The 22,818-nt window shown below is 37.5% G+C and overlaps 1 protein-coding gene across 9 annotated transcripts in view; it reads right to left on the bottom strand.

The window, feature by feature from the left end:
* Positions 1 to 22,818, bottom strand: part of BCAS3 (BCAS3 microtubule associated cell migration factor) — a 707,133-nt gene that overhangs the window by 347,618 nt on the left and 336,697 nt on the right. For all 9 annotated transcript variants that reach the window (XM_050764587.1, XM_050764586.1, XM_050764591.1 and 6 more), the window contains 3 exons: positions 17,444 to 17,568; positions 14,078 to 14,243; positions 11,573 to 11,673 (listed from right to left, as the gene is read on the bottom strand). In XM_050764587.1, coding sequence (XP_050620544.1) covers positions 11,573 to 11,673; positions 14,078 to 14,243; positions 17,444 to 17,568 — 392 coding nt within the window. The remainder of the gene's footprint in view (positions 1 to 11,572; positions 11,674 to 14,077; positions 14,244 to 17,443; positions 17,569 to 22,818) is intronic.

Genomic DNA, 22,818 nt, shown 5'->3' with positions numbered 1-22,818 from the left:
TACTTCTAATCACTTGCTTTTATTTCTCATCTGCTGCCTTCTAACATGTCGTGCTATCTATGGTTCCATAATATTCCATATGGTCAAACATGTAGATAAGGAAGAGGAAAATAAAAGATACAAGATCCAAATGGAACTTCAAGAGATAAAAAATATGATATCCGAAATGTAAGATACATTGAATGAAATTAACACAAAGAAAAGGAATTAATATACTTATAGATACAGAATTTAAAACTATATACAACCAAACAGAGAGGAAAATAAGAATAAGAAAATCTTAACAAAGATTCAGTGAGCTGGGAAAGTATCAAGTGGTCAACATAAATAAAACTGGAGTCCAAAAAAGGGGAAGTGACAGAGAGAGTGAAAGAAAAAATATTTGAAGACATAATTGTATAAAAATGTCCAAATTTGATGAAAAGTATAAACCTACAGATCCAAGAATCCCAAAAACCCCAAGCAGAAGAAAAGTACAGCACAGTTTCATAGCTTTTTCTCTATTGTTTGTATGTGTTCTGTTTCACTGATTCACACTCTGATCTTTTTCCTTTTTTCCTATATTTTCTGTTTTGCATTAATTTGCTCTACTTTGTCTAGTTTCTTAATGTGGAAGCTGAGGTCACTGACTTCAGATCTTTTCCCTTTATAATATAAACATTAGCCCTATAATTTTTCCCTTGAGTATGGATTTAGTGCCATCCCACAAAATTTCCTATTTTTCTTTAAGGTTTTTATTTTGAATTAGCCAAGCATGATGGTGAGAGCCTGTAGTCCTTGGTACTCAGAAGGCTGAGGCAGGAGGATCACTCAAATTCAGGAGTGCAGGCCACAGTGAACCATGACTGAGACACTGCACTCCACTCCAAGTGACAGAGTGAGACCCTGTCACCATTAAAAAGAAAACAAGTTTTTATTTTGAAATGATTAAAGATTCACAAAAAATTGCAAAATAGTACAGTGATGCTCTGTGTACCCTTCACTCAGTTGCAAAATCAGAAAATCACCATTGACACAATCCAGAAACTTTATTCAGATATAATGAAATTTACATACATAGTTTTATACTCATTTTATGTGTGTGAGGGTCTATTCAATTTTATCGCATGTGTAAATTGGTGTAACCTCCGCTACAATCAAGATACAGAACTGTCCTATCACCACAAAGATCAACCTTGTAATAATTCTATATAGGTATATTCACTCACTTCTCTCCCACCCCATTCCTAAGCCCTGGGCACCACTAATCTATTATCTATCTCTCTAATTTTGTCATTTTGAGAATGTTATATAGCTGAAATCATGCAGTGTGGAAACTTCAGAGATGGGCTTTTCTTCACTCAAAATGATTGTCTTGGGGATCATCAAACATGTCCCAAGTATTAATAGGTCAATCCACTTTTTCAAAAAAACTGAGTAGTTGTCAAAGATATGAATATATCTGATTTCAATGTCCCTATTCAGTTAAAAATAATTTCTTAATTCCCTTTAGATTTCTTCTGTGAACCATGGACTATTTAAAAGTGTGTTAGTTTCCAAATATTTGTGCACTTTCCAAAGATCTTTCTGTAATTCATTTCTTACTTAACTCCCTTGTGGTCAGAGAATATACGTTGTACGACTAGAAACCTTTTTTTTTTTTTAATTGAGACGGAGTCTTGCTCTATTGCCCAGGCTGGAGTGCACTGGCACAACCTTGGCTCACTGCAAGCTCCGCCTCCCAGGTTCACGCCATTCTCCTGCCTCAGTCTCCCGAGTAGCTGGGACTACAGGCGCCCGCCACCACGACCAGCTAATTTTTGTATTTTTAGTAGAGACGGGGTTTCACCGTGTTAGCCAGGATGGTCTCGATCTCCTGACCTCGTGATCCGCCCGCCTCAGGACTTGAAACCTTTTAAACTTATTAGGATTTGTTTTAGAGCTGAGAAGATTCCCTATATTGGTCAATGTTCCCTGCACACTTGAAAAGAATGTGTATTCTGCTGTTGAGTGAAGTGTCCTACTTAGTCTGATATTAATGTAGCAATTCCACGTTTAAAGTGTGTTTAAGTAGCATATAGTTAGAACTTCCTTTTTAAATCTAATTTGACAATCTCATTTTTTACTAGAATGGCCATGTATAACTAATGAGTATTGATATGGTTAGAATTACATCCTCTTGCTTGTTTCCATTTCATTTCCTCTGTTGGCATATTAGATACAACATTTTGTTTTTGTTGTTTTAGTAGTTGCTTTTGAGTTCATTATGTACATCTTTAACTTATCACAGTTTACCTTCAGGTAATAGTATACCACTCACATATGTTACAAAAATCTTACAATAGTATAGTTCCATTTCTCAACCCCCGGCCTTTATGCTACTGTGTACACACATACATATACACACATGCGTGTGTACACACACATATATATTAAGAATATGCCATTTTGTTTCTGTTAACAGTCAATATTTTAAAATAAGTAAACTATATTTTAAATTTTAATTATTTATGTTTTTACAAATTAGAAAAATATCTCATCCATTTACCTATGTTTTTCACCATTCCCAGTGCTCTTAATTCCTTTTGTGCTGATGTAGTTTTCTTCTGCTTTAAGGACTCCCTTTAACATTTCATATGAAGCTGAAAACTTCTTTGAGCTTTCACGTATCTAAAATTTTTAATATTTTGACTTCATCTTCAGATATTTAAGGGGCAAAGGCAGTATATAATTCTGGGTTGATGGTTATTTTCTTTCCATACTTAAAAGATATCTGCTGGCCGGGCGCAGTGGCTCACGTCTGTAATCCTAACATTTTGCGAGGCTGAGGCAGGTGATCACCTGAGGTCGGGAGTTTGAGACCAGCCTGACCAACATGGAGAAACCTCATCTCTACTAAAAATACAAACAATTAGCCAGGCGTGGTGGCGCATTCCTGTAGTCCCAGCTATTTGGGAGGCTGAGGCAGGAGAATCGCTTGAACCCAGGAGACGGAGGTTGCAGTGAGCGGAGATCATGCCATTGGACTCCAACCTGGGCAACAAGAGTGAAACTCCATCTCAAAAAAAAAAAAAAAAAAAAAAAAAATTCTGCTTATCTTTGCTCCTTGGTGTGTAACATATCTTTTCCTCTGGCTGCTTTTAAGATTTTTTTCTCTTTGTCAATGATGTTGAGCAAACTGATTATAATACACTTAGTTATGCCTTTCTTAAGGTGTCCTGTACTTGGGATTTACTGACCTTTTTCCATCTGCATTTTTATGGTTTACCTCAAATTTGGAAATATTTTGGCTATTATTTCTTCTGTCCCACCACCCTTCTTCAGAAACTCTGTTTACTAGTATATCTTTTCCCACAGTTCAGTGATACCCTTTTAAAATTATTTTCTTTGTGTTTTTTTGTGTGTTTATCTTGCTCTATCTTCGAGTTCACTAATCTTTTCTTCTGCAATTTATTTATTAATTTTATTATTATTATTATTATTATTTTGAGAAAAGGTCTTGCTCTGTTGTCCAGGCTGGAGTGTAGTGACAGAATCACAGTTCACTGCAGTCTTGACCTCCTGGCCTCAAGCAATGTTCCCACCTCAGCTCCTGAGTAGCTGGGATTAAGGGCATGCACCACCACACCTGGCTAATTTTTCAAATTTTTTTCTGTAGAGACTCGGTCTCACTCTATTGCCAGGCTGGTATTGAACTCCTGGCCTCAAGTGATCCTTCCACTTTGGCATCCCAAAGTGCTGGGATTACTTTTTTGCAGTTAATAATCAATCTTCAATATTATGCAATGAAGCTTTCTCCTACTGTGGTTTTCACATCTACAAGATTTTTATATTTAGGTCTAAGTAATTTAGGGGTCTACTTAACTTTTTGAACATATGGAATACACAGTAACTGTTAGTGTCACTAGTCCTGACTCTGTGTGGCCACCATGCCCTCTAAGACACTCAGATGGTTGTTTTCTAGGCTGCAGTTTCCTCACAGGCACCAGTATTCTGTTGAATACTAGAAAAGGACCCTCTGCAGTCTTCAGCATTTTTTCTCTGTGAAGATCTCCCCTGATATCCTGTCTAACAAATTCTAGGTCAGGGTTTGAAAACAGTAAATATTTTGGGCTTTGTGGGTCATATGGTCTCAGTTACTATTACTTGGTATAGCTTAAAAGTGGCCACAGACAAGACAAAAATGAAACGGGGTGGCTGTGTTCCAATAAAACTTTATTTACAATAAGAGCACATGGTAATTTGCCGACACCCGCTCTTCTTTGGTCTGACTGGACTCTCAGCTCTGTCTCCTCAACTCAGGGAGTCCCCTGGGTTTCACCTGCTTTCTCCCTCACTGTGGCACAGCCTAGATACTCCAAAGACAATAAACTGAGGCAAGTGCAGGGCTTGTCTCATTTGTTTCCCATCTCTCAGGGATCACTGTCCTTCATTCCCTAATCTCAGATGACTTGAAAACAATTGTTTCATAGATGATTTCTGTTGTTGTTCCATGCAGGAAAGTAAGTCTGACCCCTGTTAGTCCATCTTGTTGGGAAGCTACTACTCAACTGGAACCTCAAGAAATGGTCAATGAAACTAAGAGAACACTAAATCTCCCCAAAATTTGAGGTCAAATTGAAACATATAAAATATTCTCTCCATCTTTCTCATATTCCTTTTAAAGTTAGAAGGAACCAAGTATACACCCAATAACACACAGGGAAGTACTGTGGACCCCAGTCACCTTTCTATTGTCTATCAAAGCTATATTTCTGTTGAATGAATGTATATTTCTATTACAAATAAAACTCAGTAAGTTTATAGAGGAACTTTTCACACACTCACAGGCTGATTTAGAAAGAAGTCCAAACTCTGAAACCCACTCTGCCACAAAGCTAATGTCAGCAACTTAAAAGCACTGTTGCTGCCAAATTACCTGAAAGAAAGGGGGAAACATTATTTTTCCCTTAAACAAGGCTTTCCTAAGGCAACTCAGTAAGCTGTTTTTAATTTACAAATTGGAAACGCTGCAGCAGACTGAAGAAAAAGTTATTGTCTATTTTGGGATCATATTCAAAGCTGGGTGGTATTTACTGATATGTTCTGTGGTTTATCTTTGTTTTTGGCAAAGGAACACACTGAAATATAATGCCTGTGTTAGAAGGCAATATAGTATGTAATTTTTATTTTAAAGGAAGTAAATACAGTGCTAACACAGAAATCACTAATGTCCTCTGCTGTCATCCTTTTATAAACTGTTCTCAAAATTTCCTTGACCAAGGCAAAACATCTTTTGGATTATAAATTGACTTTTACCTTTACTGAGTTAAACAGAAAGATTAGATTACCATCTATATATTTAGTTGGCGTATATAAATTAATCTATGAAACTGCAGAAATATCAGCCTTTTAAAAAACTTATTAAAAATGCCAGTTTCATATGGTTCCACCTAATAACAGAGAAGTCATCTGTGCCTTTACAGTGACCTCTGTATGGAGCACTCTAGTATGATCTAGTTTACAATACATCAAAATTCCTCAATTTGGGGTTATCAATTTGTGATACAGCAAAACTCTTCAATAAAAAAAAAATTCATTAATTTTGGTCATTCCATTCAATTTATAGAGGTAGGAAATGTTACTATAATTTAAGAATACAGATTTTGGAGTTTTTACCTACTTTATATTAAGGTTACATAAGAAGTGTTTAGTGTTTGGGGCTGGTTCCCCTTTCCTTCCACCACAAGCCACCCTTTTTGCCACATATACAGAACTTTGTTTATTAACCAGCAGTGTATTTATTATGATTACTGGGCTGGAAGGGGAGTGGAGATTCCTTGCTAAACATCCTGCTCTCCTACTCTCTTCTCACTGAGACAAAGTCCCTTTCCCATTTACATCATTCTTTGTCTACTATTATTATAATTTCCGGAGTTTGTACAAGTCTGCTTCACTTGATTCACAGATCCAAACACACACACACACAAAAAAAAGCTTACAACATTTGTGAAGTTTGTATTAGCGTTTACTAAAAAGTATACAGTCAGCCTTCCGTATCCTTGGTTCCGCATCTATGGGTTCAACCAACCACAGGTTGAAACTATTCTGTGAAAAAAAAAAGGATGGTTGCGTCTGTACTGAACATGTCTAGACTTTTTTCTTGTCATGATTCCCAAACAATACAGTGTAACAACTATTTATATAGCACTTATTTTGTACTGGGTATTATAAGTAATCTAAAGATGACTTGAAGCATACAGGGGGATGTGCGCGGGTCACATGCAAATAATAATAACAGCATCAGGGACTTGAGCATCTGTGGATTTTGTTATCTGAGGGAGGTTCTGGAACCAATTTCCCATGACACCAAGGAATGACTATATTTGAAAATTCTTTGAGAACAACATTTATTAAAGTCTTCAAGTTGGGAAATAAGAGGTAATTTCCAATATAGTTAAGAAAAACAAAAAACTTTCTGGCACCAGGTATAATATACTTGTGTTTTAAAAGGTATAATATCCTTCCAAATGGCTTCAGTAAGGGAAATCTGGGAGAAAGCGAGAGTAATAAAGTCCGCTTTACTGGCTCTAACTTGCAGAAAGGGTGCAACAGATGGGTGGACATTCTCTTGAAACTGGCGCCAGTATTGCTTTTAATATATATATATATATATATTAATATATATATATATATATATTTTTTTTTTTTTTTTTGAGATGAAGTCTCACTCACTCTGTTGCCCAGGCAGGAGTGCAGTAGTGTCATCTTGGCTCATTGCAACCTCCATTTCCTGGGTTCAAGTGATTCTCCTGCCTCAGCCTTCCGAGTAGCTGGAATTGCAGGTGTGTGCCATTACACCTGGCTAATTTTTGTATTTTTAGTAGAGATGGGGCTTCCTCATGTTGGCCAGGTTGGTCTCAAATTCCTGGCCTCAAGTAATCCTCCCACCTCGGCCTCCCAAAGTGCTGGGATTATAGGCGTGAGCCACTGAGCCTGGTCTTTTTTTTTCTTAAGAGACAGAATCTTGCTCTGTCACTCAGGCTAGTGTGCTGTGGTGTAATCACAGCCCACTGTAACCTCAAATTCCTGGGCTCAAGCAATCCTCCTACCTCAGCCTGCTGAGCAACTGGGACTACAGGTGTGTATCACCATGCTCAGCTAATTTTTAAAATTTTTTTCTAGAGACAGGGTCTCTCTATGTTTCCCAGGATGGTCTTGAACTTCTGGTCTCAAACAATCCTCCCACCTTGGCCTCCCAAAGTACTGGGATTACAAGCATGAGCCGCCATGCCCAGGCCAGGTATTCCACTGTAAACACTGACTACAAAAAAGGCTTTTAAATTGTACCAAAAGTCCCAGAGGTCTATCATTTGAAAATATATTCTTCTGAGATAAGAAACAAAAGCTTATAATAATGCTTAAATGTATAAACTATTTTACAGTTTTAAAAAGGACTTTATGCTGGGTACAGTGGCTCACGTCTATAATCCTAGCACTTTGGGAGGCCGAGGCGGGTGGATCACAAGGTCAGGAGATCAAGACCATCTTGGCCAACATGGTGAAACCCCGTCTCTACTAAAACACAAAAAAATTAGTCAGGCATGGTGGCACGTGCCTATAATCCCAGCCACTTGGGAGGCTGAGGCAGGGGAATCGCTTGAACCTGGCGGGGCAGAGGTTGCATTGAGCTAAGATCGTGCCACTGCACTCCGGCCTGGTGACAGAGCAAGACTCTATCTCAAAAAAAAAAACAAAAAAGGACTTTAGCATCACTTCATTGATCATCATAATCCCTCTATAAGAGCAAGTATAATAATTGATATCTACATTTATCAAGTTATTGCTGGATTTAGAACTAGAACCCAGGTCTTTTCATCTTTATCCCAATATTAGTCCATCTGGAACTCAAAAGGTCTAAAATGCAATGCATTATACAATAAGTCCTCATTTAACATCATTGATAAGTTCATGGAAACTGTGACTTTAAGCAAAATGATGTATTACAAAACCAATTTTACCACTGACTAATTCATATAAACAAGAGTTAAGTTCATATATATATATATATATATATATATATATATATATATATATATGAGACAGAGTCTCGCTCTGTTGCCCAGGCTGGAGCACAGTGGTGCGGCTCACTACAAGCTCCGCCTCCCGGGTTCACGCCATTCTCCTGCCTCAGCCTCCCGAGTAGCTGGGACTACAAGCGCCCGCCACCACGCCCGGCTAATTTTTTGTATTTTTAGTAGAGACGAGGTTTCACCACGTTAGCCAGGACGGTCTTGATCTCCTGACCTCGTGATCTGCTCATCTCGGCCTCCCAAAGTGCCAGGATTACAGGCGTGAGCCACCGCGCCCGGCCTCTTAAGGCATATTTTTTTTCTGGTCAAAAACATCAGTAAACTTCTGAATAAAGACCCCAAACGCTTTAATATTAAACATCAAAATAAATGTGAGCTACATATACATTTAAGAAAGATTAATGACAACAAGTAATAAAATTATTTACTCATTTTCTAGTGAATCACTGAGTAGTGAAGCTTGAAGTGCTGGTGAGTTAAATCAAGGAATAAATGTTTGCAAAGCGAAAATTTTAATGGGCATCTTCCACTACCAAGAAGTTAAAAAACAAAAAGTAACCAATATGCTGGGCTTGCTGAGCACTTTCATATAGCATCATTTATTGTTGTGCATTTGTGTGATTTACTGTATATTTTAAGAAATTTTATTTTACAATAATTTGTATTCACTCATTCACAGTTGTGGGTGGACAGAGTCTGTATCGTGGCAGCTTAGGGTGCAAGGCAGGACCTAACCCTAGACAGGACAGCATTCGATTGCAGGGCACTCTCTCACACACAGGCCCATATTTACTCAGCCTGGGACACAATTTAGCCATGCCAATTAACCTAACATGCATACCTTTAGTATCAGGGAGAACACCTGTGTACCCACTGAAAACCCATGCAGACATGGGGAGAACATGAAAACTCCACACAGGCAATGGCCCCTGGCAGGGAGCGATTATTTTTTCTCATCAGTCTTATAAAGAATTGATGTTAAACAAAATGACATTATTCAAGGACCTGCTGTATTCCATATTAGAAACCACAGAATTATTAGTAACTACTTAGTTTCAAATTGTCTCTCTCTTTTTTGAGACAGAGTTTCACTTTGTCGCCCAGGCTGGAGTGCAGTGACACCATCTCGGCTCACTCCAACCTTCACCTCCCAGGTTCAAGCAATTCTCCTGCCTCAGCCTCCTGAGTAGCTGGGACTACAGGTGCATGCCACCACTCCTGGGTGACTTTTTTGTGTGTTTTAGTAGAGAGACGGGTTTCACCATGTTGCCCAGGCTGGTCTCGAACTCCTGAGCTCAGGCGATCTGCCTGCCTTGGCCTCCCAAAGTGCTAGGATTACAGGTGTGAGCCACCGTGCCCAGCCTCTAATTCCTTTCTATGCCAATTCTTAAACATCTCACAGGTCTGTCCTGTCTTCTCTAATACAGCATTAATTTAAGGTCTCATCTTGCTCTAGGATCACCTAGCCTCCACTGCCTTCCTCTGAATTTCCCGCTGCAACGCTGCCAGAATGATCTTTTCTTTTTTTTTTTTTTGAGATGGAGTCTTGCTTGGTCGCCCAGGCTGCAGTGCAATGGCACGATCTCGGCTCACTGCAACCTCTGCCTCCCAGGTTCAAGTCATTCTCCTGCCTCAGCCTCCCAGGTAGCTGGGATTACAGGCATGCACTACCATGTCTGGCTAATTTTTTGTATTTTTAGTAGAGATGGGGTTTCATCATGATGGCCAGGCTGGTCTCGAACTCCTGACCTCAAGTGATCCGCCCGCTTCAGCCTCTCAAAGTGCTGGAATTACAGACGTGAGCCACTGCACCCAGCCCAGAATGATCTTTCTAAAATACAATTTTGATGGTGTCATTCCTATGCTTGAAAACAGGTGATGGCTTACTACTGCCAACAGTGGTGGTTCTTAAATTATGCAACTGAGGATTTTTGTTGTTCTGAGAATTAGACAAAGGTGTTTAGGGCAGCTAAAATCAAGCAGAGTGTAATGTCAATAAGGTCAATCACTGGAACAAAAAACAAGAGATAGATATAGCTATATCTTTTCCCCTGTATGTTTTGTAAATATTTCAGACTTGTTACTGCATGTCTGTTAAACAGACTTAATAGTTATCAAAATAACAACACAAAACACAACAGTAACTCTGAAAGAGTCAACTATGCTTAATTCAACGATTAGTTAGTTTTGCTCCTTGAGAGGTAATGGAAAATGTACTCATGATTCTTACTTCGTATCATATTCATGTCATGTATTTTTCCAGTTCATATGATAGTTAAATATATGCTTAAAAAATCTAGAAACTAACAACTTCTGTATGCACTGCTTCTTGAATCAATCTGAAAACCACTTAAATATCACCTGTCTGTGATGCTGTAGGCAACGCACGTCATTGCTCTCACAGTTCAATTTATAACCCTCCACTGATACACCTACCCCATTTTATTTTCTTTTTTATTAAACATCTGTCTCCTGAATTAGGGAATTCATTGAGGAGAGAAGCAATATACTATTCACCTTTAAATCACAACTGCCTCACACATAGTAAGCACTCAATAAAAATACACTAGAAAAAGCAGAGAGTTCAACAATTATATGAGAGAGCAAGACTGCCAAATATTGATTACAGTTATGGAGTCTCATAACTTGAGAGCAAAGTCTATAAAATATTTCTGTTTCCAGTATAATACATAACACATTATAAAGATAAAATAAAATCATTCAACAACCATTTTAATTCATGCTTTCTAATATACCAGGCAGGATAATGTGTTAAATACAACAAAGTTTCATTAAAAACATGTCAATGTTGATTTTTAAGAATTTTCTGTAAAACATGCACTACTCAGAGCCATCAAATTAAGAATTCCATCTATATCTACAAAACTGAATCATAATTGTAAATAATTTTTAATTCTATAAACACAAACTGGATAATAAATACTAAATTGCCTTTAAATGCCTCCCATATTAAAAGGCTGTATGTAGGTCAATGAACTTGGTTCAGTCTCTACAAATGCTAATGTTTAAACATAAAAGTAAACAAACAAACAAATATAGTTGAAATCTTTACCTCATTATTGCAAGTAAAATTCTACCAAAAGAAAAGCCTGCTGGCATAGTTTTCACAGTTGCACTATTAACTGTACTAGGCTTGGGTGTTTTTTTCTTTTCATGTTAGAAACAGATTCCAAGCTTTATGAAACTGTTTATTACATCCTAGTATTTTCAGGTAGTTGTTTTTGTGTTTGTTTGAATTTTTGAGCCCTCCAGATATTCCCTATCAACTTAACTTTTATTATAGGAATATATTTCACAGGTACAGAATATAAGCAGTCAGAGACATAATTATACTAAGGCTTACGGTTTATATTCGTATTAAATATCTTATTTGCCTCAGACTGATTCTTTAAGGCCTATGGCCTATGGACCAATGGTAATGTTTGCTTTAAAAGCTAGCATTTTAAGATGAAATCTGAATAGACCATACGAAAGGAAAAAAAAAAATCTAAACTACTTACGGCCAGCAAGCAGGAACTGATAATACTGTACTGCATCTGCAGCGAGGAGCAGAGGATGGTTTGCATTAAATGGTGGCTGCAATTCATTCCATTGAGGGGTTCTAAGGAAACAGCAGAAGAATATTAATATTTAAGCTTAATAGATGGGATGTAAATCACCATGACTGTCATCACTGATGAACACTGACTTAAACTCACACTATTTTTGTGATCATTAAAATGAACTTGTAATCATTAAAATGAATGTGCTGAAACCTGAAACACAAGGCCATCTGCTTAGAAAAAACAAAAAGGTGGCAGTCTTTCATACAAATAACATGTAGTCAATATAAGCTTAACAGCAGAAGACCCCTCAACAGGATAGGCAAGACATTCAGAAGATTAAACAGGTGTAAAATTCAAATGTTACAACTAACTAGTTCTAATTTATGTAATTTCTGACCTCTCTATTCTTAAAATATGTGTATGTTTTAAAATAAAATGAAGAGGTGAAAATGGTTAATAAAACACAGCTGTGTAAATGGATGACTTATTATAGATCAAATTAGTATCTAAGTTCTGAAATAAGTTACTATTTCCACAATGATAGTGTAGTAATTTTAATTAGATCTGCCCACTCCTAAATAAGCTTGATAAATCAGATATTGATCAGATAAAGCCAGCATAGTAAAGTAGTAGTAAAGAATGCTGGAGCCTCCAAAAATCAATACAAGAATATTTTAAAATGTCAAAAGGACAGGGATCATTTTCATATCCATTTTTGTCTGTTTCCTTCCATACATGTCAGGAGCAATTTTTTCTCTCCTGGACAATGGACTATATTAAAGAGGTTTTATTCCAGGTTTTCTTCCTTTTGGTTATAGCTTATAAAGATTCTAATCATTATGCACGTTTGAGATGGACTCTGATTCTTAATAAACATTCCTACAAGGTTTAACCACTGTATCTTGGAGAATTACTTTCAGAGAAACCTTTGAATCTTATCTATATTAGTTTCTACTCCCCTTAATGGCTATCTCAATGTTACTCTCTATTTTCAGTGAGCATGAGATTGCAAATAGAGGAAGCCTAAGTCCAAGAAAATTTAACACAGAAGTGCAAGGAGAAATAAGTTCAAACAGAGGTATTCTCCAAGGTACATAGGGAAGACAATTAAAAAAATACATTCACACAAAAATCTGTACATGAATGTTCACAGCAACATTATTTAATAACAGTTTAAAAAGTAGAAATATCCATCAACTAATAAATGGATAAACAAAATGCAGTATAACCATATAATGGAGTATTACGTAGCCATAAAAAGGAGTGAAGTTCTGACACATGCTACTACATGGATAGATCCTGAAAATACACTAAGTGAAAGAAGTCAGACACAAAAGGTCACATATTGTATGATCCCACTTACATGAAATGATCAGAGTAGCAAAATCCATAGAGAAAGAAAGTAAACTGGCTGCTGCCTAGGTCTGAAGGGTTGGAGAAAAATAAGAAGTGACTGCTAATGAGAATGAGGTTTCTTTTTAGGGTGATGAGAATTGATTGCAGTGATAACTGCAGAACTTTGTAAAAAGTCACTTTTAATGGGTTAATTTTATTGTATGTAAATTATGTCAAATGAAAAAGTAATGAAGGGCCAGGTACTCATGCCTGCAATCCCAGCACTTTGGAAGGCCAAGGCGGGTGGATCACCTGAGATCAAGAGTATGAGACCAACCTCACCAATATGGTGAAACCCTATCTCAACCAAAAATTAGCTGGATGGGATGGCGGTCACCTGTGATCCCAGCTACTCAGGAGGCTGAGGCAGGAGAATCGCTTGAACATGGGAGGTGGAGGCTGCACTGAGCTGAGATCATGCCATTGCTCTCCAGCCTGGGCAACAGAGTGAGACTCTGTCTCCAAAAAAAAAAAAAAGTAATGAAGTATTGTTTTGCTAGATGAAAGTGAGATTTAAAAAATTACATAGTGTATGATTCCATTTATATAAAATTCTAGAAACTGGGCCAGAGCAGTTGCTCATGCCTGTAATCCCAGCACTTTGGGAGGCTGAGGCGGGCAGATCACAAGGTCAGGAGATCGAGACCATCCTGGTCAACATGATGAAACCTCATCTCTACTAAAAATACAAAAAAATTAGCTGGGCGTGGTGGCATGCCCCTGTAGTCCCAGCTACTCGAGAAGCTGAGGCAGGAGAACCGCTTGAGCTGAGATTGAGCCACTGCACTCTAGCCTGGGCGACACAGCGAGACTCTGCCTCCAAAAAAAAAAAAAAAAAAAAATCCTAGAAACTGTAAACTAATCTATAGAGACAAAGAGGGGTGAAAGAAGGAGAGATTCCAAACGGTCATAAAGAAACATTTGGGAGTGATGAATATGTTTACCATGTTCATTGTGGTGATGATTTTGTAGCTGTATGCATGTCAAAACTTACCAAATTATACACTTTTAATCTTCTATACCTTAATGAAGCTGTTAAAAAGGAAAAAAGAAAGGAGGTACTACCTAACCAGAGTCCAGCTGGCTCGAGGCGATGTCATCATTTCCAGTGGTGTGTCGTCACTAATCTTGGGGGCAGTGCTGAGGGGCCGCGGCTCCATCATGTGCTCCACTAAGGTGCCATAGCAACTGATAATGTACAGGGACTCAACTACAACTTGTTTGGACTGATCTACAAACAGAGAAACAGAACCCGATGTGTTATGATTGCATAAAAGAAGCACAGAATAATCTTTACAGTTGATGATCTTATCAGTCTGCTACTGAGGCTGCTCAGAGAAAATGAAAAGACAGGAATTTTTCCTTTTTCTTTTTTTCTTTTTTTTTTGAGATGGAGTTTTGCTCTTGGTGCTCAGGCTGTTGCCTCCCTGGTTCAAGCGGTTCTCCGGCCTCAGCCTCCCGAGTAGCTGGGATTACAGGCTCCCGTCACCACGCCCGGCTAATTTTTGTATTCCTCTTAGTAGAGACAGGGTTTCGTCGTTTTGGTCAGGCTGGTCTCGAACTCCTGACCTCAGGTGATCTGTGCACCTCAGCCTCTCAAAGTGCTGGGATTACAGGCGTGAGCCACCATGCTCGGATGACAGGATTTTTTTCATATGGTGCTTGTTCCTTGCCCAAAGGTTGCCTTGTATAAGTACATGCTAGCGAATATGAAAATGTCTATGATATCAGAGTATTTTCAATCTTAAGCAACTTATTTCAAGAATGATACGACTATGCCCCAAAACCTAATATAGTAAAATACTTTATAGACTTTTGTACTCGCCTACAATGTAATTTGTCCCACATTATGAAAAATGAATGACATCAGGGAACGGACTAACTGAAAAGGAATAACGTATGGACTGGGATTTAGTTACCCTGGATGTACCAAATGACTCGCATGAAAGGTTACTTCTATGCCTAAATCAGCTTAATGTCTCATTTATTTTTTTTCTCAGAAAACTTTAATTTAGAACTTGAATTTGTGGATCAAAACAAAAAAAAACATTTGATGTGTCAATGTAGGTTCATCAATTCAAACACACGTACCACTCTGGCGGGGGATACTGATAATAAGAGGCTTTGCATGTGTGGAGACAGAAGGTATATACGGAAAAATCTCTGGATCTTCTGCTCATTTGGCTGTGAACCTAAAGCTCCTTTAGAAAATAAAGTCTATTCAACACATATACACATGCATGCATGTGCATCCCCTTCCTAAAATCCTCTTCTTTCTCCCCATGGGATCACTGGCCCCATGGTAAACGGAGATTAGCCATACTTTGAGCACTTAGGTGCTGACCAAATCCTCTTCTTTCTCCCCATAGGATCACTGGCCCCATGGTAAATGGAGATTAGCCATACTTTGAGCACTTAGGTGCTGAATATGGATCTAATCAACTGACTTTATAAGGAATACACATGTACTCACTAGCAAAACAGGTTTAGTCCTCTCTCTCGGGTTTTACAGTAAACCTAGGAGCATATACAATCACTCGTGAATGCTGGGTGGGTCATCTTATCTCTGTGTCAGGCGAATCAATTACAGCTGATTTGAGAAAATGGCTAATGATCAGCCAGCGGGACATAAAAGAGTAGCAAGTTAAAAAGGTAATTAGAACAGAAGAGAGAAGCATTTGAAATTGAGCTTCTCAGAAGGTTTTTACTAGTAACAAAAAGTCCTTTCGATAGCATCATTACACCTAAGGAGGTAACAAAAAAAATAAAGATGGGATAAGGAAATGGAAGGCTTGCATACTTAACAGTATCCTCTCCCACTTAGGTAAGGAACCTGCTGCGCCTGAGATCCTATTACCAAGGAAAGGGTCACTGAAAGGCGATAACAGAGAAAGGGCTCATGTCTGACTGCCAGCGTTAGCATAAAGGAGAGCCATTTTGCCAAGAACAAAACAGCCTGTGGAACTCACCAGAGAAGTGCCCCAGTAACAACCCACTTTGTGACCTACTTTAATACTACTAAAATATTAAGGGGAAAATCATAACATTCAAAATTATATACTTTGTTTATGAATGTAGGCATTCTCTTCTAAACAGAAGCAATAAGGATTCACATGCTATAAAGCATTAATCCTATAAACATTTTAGGTATAGACTCTAGTGACCAAAGCAGGGATTAAAAAGATAATAACTACAGTAGTCCCTCCTTAGGTGCGAGTTCAGTTACCCATGGTCAACTGCGGTCCAAAAATATTAAATGGAAAATTCCAGAAATAAACAATTCATAAGCTTCAAATGGCAGACTGAGTAGCGTGGTGAAACCTCTTGTTGTCCCGTCTGTCCTGCCTGGGACGTGAATCATCCTTTGTCCGGCATATCCACACTGTATATGCTACCAGCCCGTTAGTCCCATAGTACCTGTCTCAGTTATTAGACTGAAAAGCATTGTACCATATAGGGCTTCGTACCATCCAAGGTTTCAGCCATCCACTGGGGGTCTTGGATATACCCTCCACAGATAAGGAGGGACTACTGTATATTAATTCAAAGGAGCAATGGTAACCACAAAAACTGAGCCTTATTTCTCATTAGCAGGCTGTTTCCTTTTTTGGTTTGTTTGTTTGTTTGTTTTTGAGATGGAGTCTTGTTCTGTCGCCAGGCTGGAGTACAGTGGTGCAATCTTGGCTCACTGCAACCTCCGCCTCCCGAGTTCAAGCCATTCTCCTGCCTCAGCCTCCCGAGTAGCTCGGATTACAAGCGTGCACCACCACATCCAGCTAATTTTTGTATTTTTAATAGAGACGGGGTTTCACCATGTTGGCCATGCTGGTCTCGATCTCCTGATCTTGTGATCCGCCCACCTCAGCCTCCCAAAGTGCTGGGATTACAGGCATGAGCCACTGCACTTGGCCTTAGTTGTGTTTTTAAAACATGGCAGAGTTGTTGCTTTTTTTAATGTGAAGATTTTTAACATGAGAAAACCTGGTTTCAAACTCTGATTCCACTGCCTAACTAACCAGTGCTTTTAGCTAAGATATTTAAACTTGCTGGTCTCAAGTTCTTCATCTCTAAAACAGGGACAACGAGGCTCTTCCTCTCCATCCTTCATAGACAAGGGGTGAAACTAGCTTGTAAAAATGTAAAAGGTATAAAATGGGTATAGAATTGACAGCACTGAGATCACCTGTAGACTGTCACCAACAAAACAAAACAAAATCACTCAGTGGGCAATTCATTTAACGTTCATTCTGAGAGGATAGTTTTTCTTCTTGACTAGGCTTTAGCAGTTGAGGAGTGACATGCTAATTACATTAAAAAAAAACTGGTTTCCAGACTACTGGGTACAAGATTATTCTAGGGGAACTGCTAACAATTTTCCTTAAGAAGCAAAAATTACAAACACAACATTCATTTTTCAGTCAAAATACATACCTTTTTCTCTTTTCAGACCTGCATTATTTGCAAACCATGACCTGGATGTTCCGAAGATAGCAGCCACACAAAATTCTCCGCCCATCGATTTGCTGGGTGAAATTTGTGGAGGAGGTTTAACTTTGCTTAAAAAATAAAATAACAGTAAAAAACAATTATCATGATGAAATGACACTCCTTTAGGTAATGACAGTTTTTCCTTTAAATTCCACCCCTATTCAAATCCTCCAATATGAACATGCATTTTGCCTTAAGTAATAAATGATGATGTGAGACTATGTTCTGGAGTAAAAGTAGAATTATTTCAAAGTTCCAGAGTTTTGTAAAGAGAGCAACATTTATAAAACCAAGAAAAATCAACTCCTTTTTGAAGTATGTGCTGGCAAAATCCAAGTCACTTCTTTTCAGATGAATAACACTTCCCTAGAAATTTCAAAGTGAAGCAATAGTACCAGCATGAACATCTCACAATAATAAAATGGTTTATCACTTCATTTTTATATATATGTTAGGTTGATGCAAAAGTAATTGCGGTTTTTGCCACTGCCTTTAGTGGCAAAAAGTGCAATTACTTTTGCACCAATCTATAAGATGCAGGATTAACAGTACAAATGAATGCAGACAGCATGGATGAAAATGAGGTGATATAGAATGAAGCCTTGAAAATGCTCTCTCAGCCACAATGCTATGGAGAGTTAGACAGTGTAAGGGGAGAATATCTAATCATCTAATGCAATTAGATTCACTGATCTTCCTGTTGTCTCTTTTTCTTCTTGGATTTGTGAAAATGATGTGTCTATTTTTGTTCAGTGAAAAAGACCAAGGTGGAGTTATATATCAATAGCCTCTCAAACCTCAATCTTTTCTGTTGCTCATATGTCTGAGGACACATTTAGTAACTGCCATTACTTCCTGTCACTGCCATTAAAAAGAAGTTGCTCTCCTCTGCTTCCACAAATAAGTTTTCATACTCAGCTTCTACTATTGACCTCACATCTTTTCAGTCCCTTATTTCTGTTCTCTTTTAGTTTATGAAGGGCTTCCCAAAGCAATTTTGCCAACCACCCTTGATAAATTATTTTCTCTAATTCATAAACCAGTAGCCTCATTGTGCACTGCTCAAGATGACAGCCCAGGTAGGAGACAATAATAACTAGAACTCTGATGTTCCCCTCTGCTAGTCAGCCTCCAACAGCAAACATTGGTTCCACTTTATTTTGCTCAATTTTTGATTCCCCTTCATCCTTTACTAAAGTATGGTGGGATGGGAAAGAGATAGTTTTGGAGTCAGGAAGAAACATGTAGTTGAATCCCAGTGCTGTCACCTCTGAGCTGTGTGACTTTTGGTTATTTAACCTCTCAGAGCTCAGACTACTAATATGTAAAATAGAAAGAGTAATACCTACTTCACAGGATTATTTTAATGATTATATTGTCTCAAAGCACTGTCCCCAGCTCATAGTAGCACTTGAGGACTTCTTAGGAGTGCAAGCAAATACTCATAGACCCCATCCCAGACCTACTAAATCAGAAACTCTGGGAATGGAGCCCAACAATCTGTGTTTTGAAACAAATCCTCCAGATGATTCTGATGCATGCTCAACTCTGAGAACCACTATATTAGACAAAGCAGGTAAAGTTCCCAGGGCAGTACTTTCCTATATCACAGTACTCAGCAAATACTAACTCTTCTATATGGCCCTCAGTCCTAACCTAATCTTCAAAAAAAATCAGACTTTGCTTTGGTAATCTCAGTTTCCCAGTTCCTATGACATTTTAAATAGTCTCTCAGACATCTTATTTCCTGAGAGTTGTTTTAACATCTTCCTCTAAGGAAGGTTAAGTCTGGATCAGAGGCAAATATGATTGGTCCCTTTGTCTCCCCACTTTGAACCAAATCCATAGAAATGCGTATTACTATATATGAAAGAAACCTCTTCTACCATTAATATTTCTTAAAACACTTCTCATTATTCCTGCAACAAAAAACATCCACGCCTAAAATGTCAACCAGTCACAGTGAGACTTCCCGTGACAGGGAATAAAGACATCGTTTTTAAATAAAAAGTTTCTGTGGGGAAATGAATCTGGCTCTATAAACTGTTTCACCTCTTCATACTTGCATCTGTCACAACTGCAATAAGCTGCCTCCAGAAAGGAAGACTCTCCTCTGCCCTATACCTGAACAAATATGCACCTTCCCGTGATATCTTGGTCACGGACATCAGAATTGTTCTTTCTGGTTATGATGTTCTCTGTTGCATTACCTGAGAATACAAGGTTTCTTTCAAAGTTTTTATTTCCATCACTAAACTACTATCATTGAACTGACAAATTCCTCTAACTGGTATCTTAGAGGTACCACTGGTTATTTTTTAACTCAGGAGTTTTGGGAGAATGGGGCTAGGGGAATGGGAGACAGAAAAGTATTGTAGAATTTTTTTGAAAGCAGTCTGCAATTGTGCGACTATGTGCTTTTACTAGAATCACCATCAGAGAACAAAGCTACTACAATGTACCAACAAGCTTCAATGGGACAAACTCAAAGCTCTTTGCAAATTACTGGATGTCATTGTTGTTGTTTTTAAATCATGTGGTAACAAGTGAGCATGCCTCTTCTTAAGAGAAAATATGGTCCCTCTGAAGTATGCATCCTAAACAGACTTAAAAATAGTTGCTTCCAGGCCAGATGGCAAACTTTCTAACATGATAATAAAAAGTAGAAAAATAGGCTGGGTACGGTGGCTCATGCCTGTAATCCCAGCACTTTGGGAGGCCGAGGAAGGCGGATCACAAGGTCAGGAGATCGAGAACATCCTGGCTAACACGGTGAAACCCTGTCTTTACTAAAAATACAAAAAAAAAAAAAAAAAAATTAGCCGGGCATGGTGGCGGGCACCTGTAGTCCCAGCTACTCGGGAGGCTGAGGCAGGAGAATGGCGTGAACCTGGGAGGCGGAGCTTGCAGTGAGCCGAGATCGCGCCACTGCACTCCAGCCTGGGCGACAGAGCGAGACTCCGTCTCAAAAAAAAAAAAAAAAAAGAGAGGACGTCAATTTAGTTTCTTGACATACAAACAATATTCTTTGTATGTTTACTAGCTTACAGTCTAATCAGCTCATGTCAAAAGCTAAAATCTCTTATACATCTATAAGTTACATATAATTCTGTTTTGGAACACACAAGTAAAAAGCATCAACACAGTGTTATTTTTACATAAGCTCAGTAACTCCTAAAGAGAATAAGTATTTTATAGTAAAACTATGCTTAATTTCAGTAAAGAATTATCATTTTATTCTTATATTTCATCATTTCTTTTTTCCTCTCATAGGGCCTTAAATTCCATTAGTAAAAGTCTGTGTTTATTAAGGCGTCAAAGGAGTTTTCACCCTGAAAATAACTTGCTATCTGCTACATAACATAGTGTTGTGTGTTGGGTATGAAGCATATTGGGTAAACACATTCATATCAAGTTATTTCTATCATCAATCTATAATCTGGAATGATTGTGGTATTTCAGCAAAATAAAAGCATAAAAATATGTGCGTGTCTTTAAGATTTGCAGAGGAATAAAAAGGAGAAATAATCTAATAAAAAGAGTGTTATGAATAAAATATCTTCTATGGGATACATTCAAAGTTAGAAATTTTAACTTGGGTTCAATCTGCCCTTCATCCTAAGTTTTTAAAAGTCCAAGAAAGCTTGGCAGAAGTAGAAGGGCTTTTCTAGCAATATGCCAGTGACATACCACGTATGAACTTTTCCACAATGACCTAGAATATTTCTATCACAAAATAACCTTTTGTTGATGGAAAGATAAAACATTGAAAAATGATACATATGTGAATGTATTAGAAAAGTGCTAGCTTTGTATATTACGTAAATTTACAGATAGGTGACCCAATCCTCATAGGAAAGAACTCCAATGCTAACCTTTTTTTCTGTCTTATTCTCAACATCTCCCTTTTTCCTCCAAAAGGGGTCTTTAAAAAATCTCATTACAGAACATTTGCAAGTTTAGAAAGAATTTCTCTGGGTGTCTGGATGCCTTCTCTCATTTATTTAATTATTTATTAAGTTAATAATACAATTATATAAAAATATTTAAATTTATATTGGTGCCCAAAAGTTTAACTGTATTGATTACGTGGACTCATCCATTTTTTAAAAATGGTTATACATGACAACAAGACATACTCCTGATGGACTCCTTTCTACTGATAATTCCTGCTCCTTTAACTACCCTTAGCTTTTCATACATAACCCCATGTTCAATAATTTTTAAAAATTTGACTTAACTTCTGAGCAAAAAATAAAAGAAAAACGGAATGAATCCAACTTTCCGCATCTCAGAAAAAATGACAATCATAAAACATCATATTTACTAAGCCTGATACAAATCAATGTAATCAAAAGAAAAACAAACACACAAGCAAACAAAAAAAATCAAATAACCAAATTAACAAATAAGATGCTAAATTAAAAATCAGGGGTGTAACTCTTTGTCATTTCTTGTGAGGAAACGCTTAACTGTCTAACCATAGAACAAGAATCATTTTCACTGCAATCAGAAGAAGTTGTAGGGATATTAACATTACTAGGACTTCAAAAATATTTGCAAAGGCTACTGAAGTTCCCCATTTTTCTTCCCTTGGGCTTTATACGTAATCCAGCCAGGTCAACATATTGAATTTCTCTGGCCTATTTTTTCTCCACATTCAACTGCAAAGAGAAAAAAAAAAAGAGTACAAAATTCTAACGATATCTGCTTAAAAACTACAGGACAATGATCTCCATCTGAATAGGACAGATGTGAAGTATCTGTGGACAGCATGATAAGCAGCAATGTGCTCCAGTGCCTTGTGTAGAAGGACACAAGCATGGAAGGAGCTAACATGAGACAGAAGCACCGTTTCTTTTCATTTTTAAAACATAAAAGAATAGCCAATGTTTCAGTTTAAATGTAAGACCAAATATTGATCTAAGTATTACAAGTGGTATAACAGCTTTCTATAAAAGAAGAAAAAATATTCTTTATATTCTTTTAGAAGTTTTCTCTCATTCTCAATCTTAGTTTCTAAAATAAGACCTAAATGGGAAAACTGGAAGCATTTTATTTCAAAGAACTAAAGATATTAATAATCTGTCTAAAATTATTCTATTCTTTCATAAATTTTTCTTAAAGGTCTAACAGATTTTTGTAAATGTGGCAGGTAAGAATAAATTCTCCTCTCCATACAAATTGTACCTTTCAAAAAATAAAATCATAAAATTTTAAAATAATTAAGAGAACAAGATTAGTTTTATATGAACTGTTTATATCTTGATCAAAACTCTTAGAAAATGCTAGTTAAAACTTTATAAAATAATATGAAA

The sequence above is a fragment of the Macaca thibetana genome, chromosome 16 (genome assembly GCF_024542745.1).
Source record: "Macaca thibetana thibetana isolate TM-01 chromosome 16, ASM2454274v1, whole genome shotgun sequence".
In the NCBI taxonomy this organism is placed as follows: Eukaryota; Metazoa; Chordata; class Mammalia; order Primates; family Cercopithecidae; genus Macaca; species Macaca thibetana.
The sequence above is the reverse complement of the archived record's forward strand: the minus strand, read 5'-3'. Positions and strand labels throughout refer to the sequence as shown.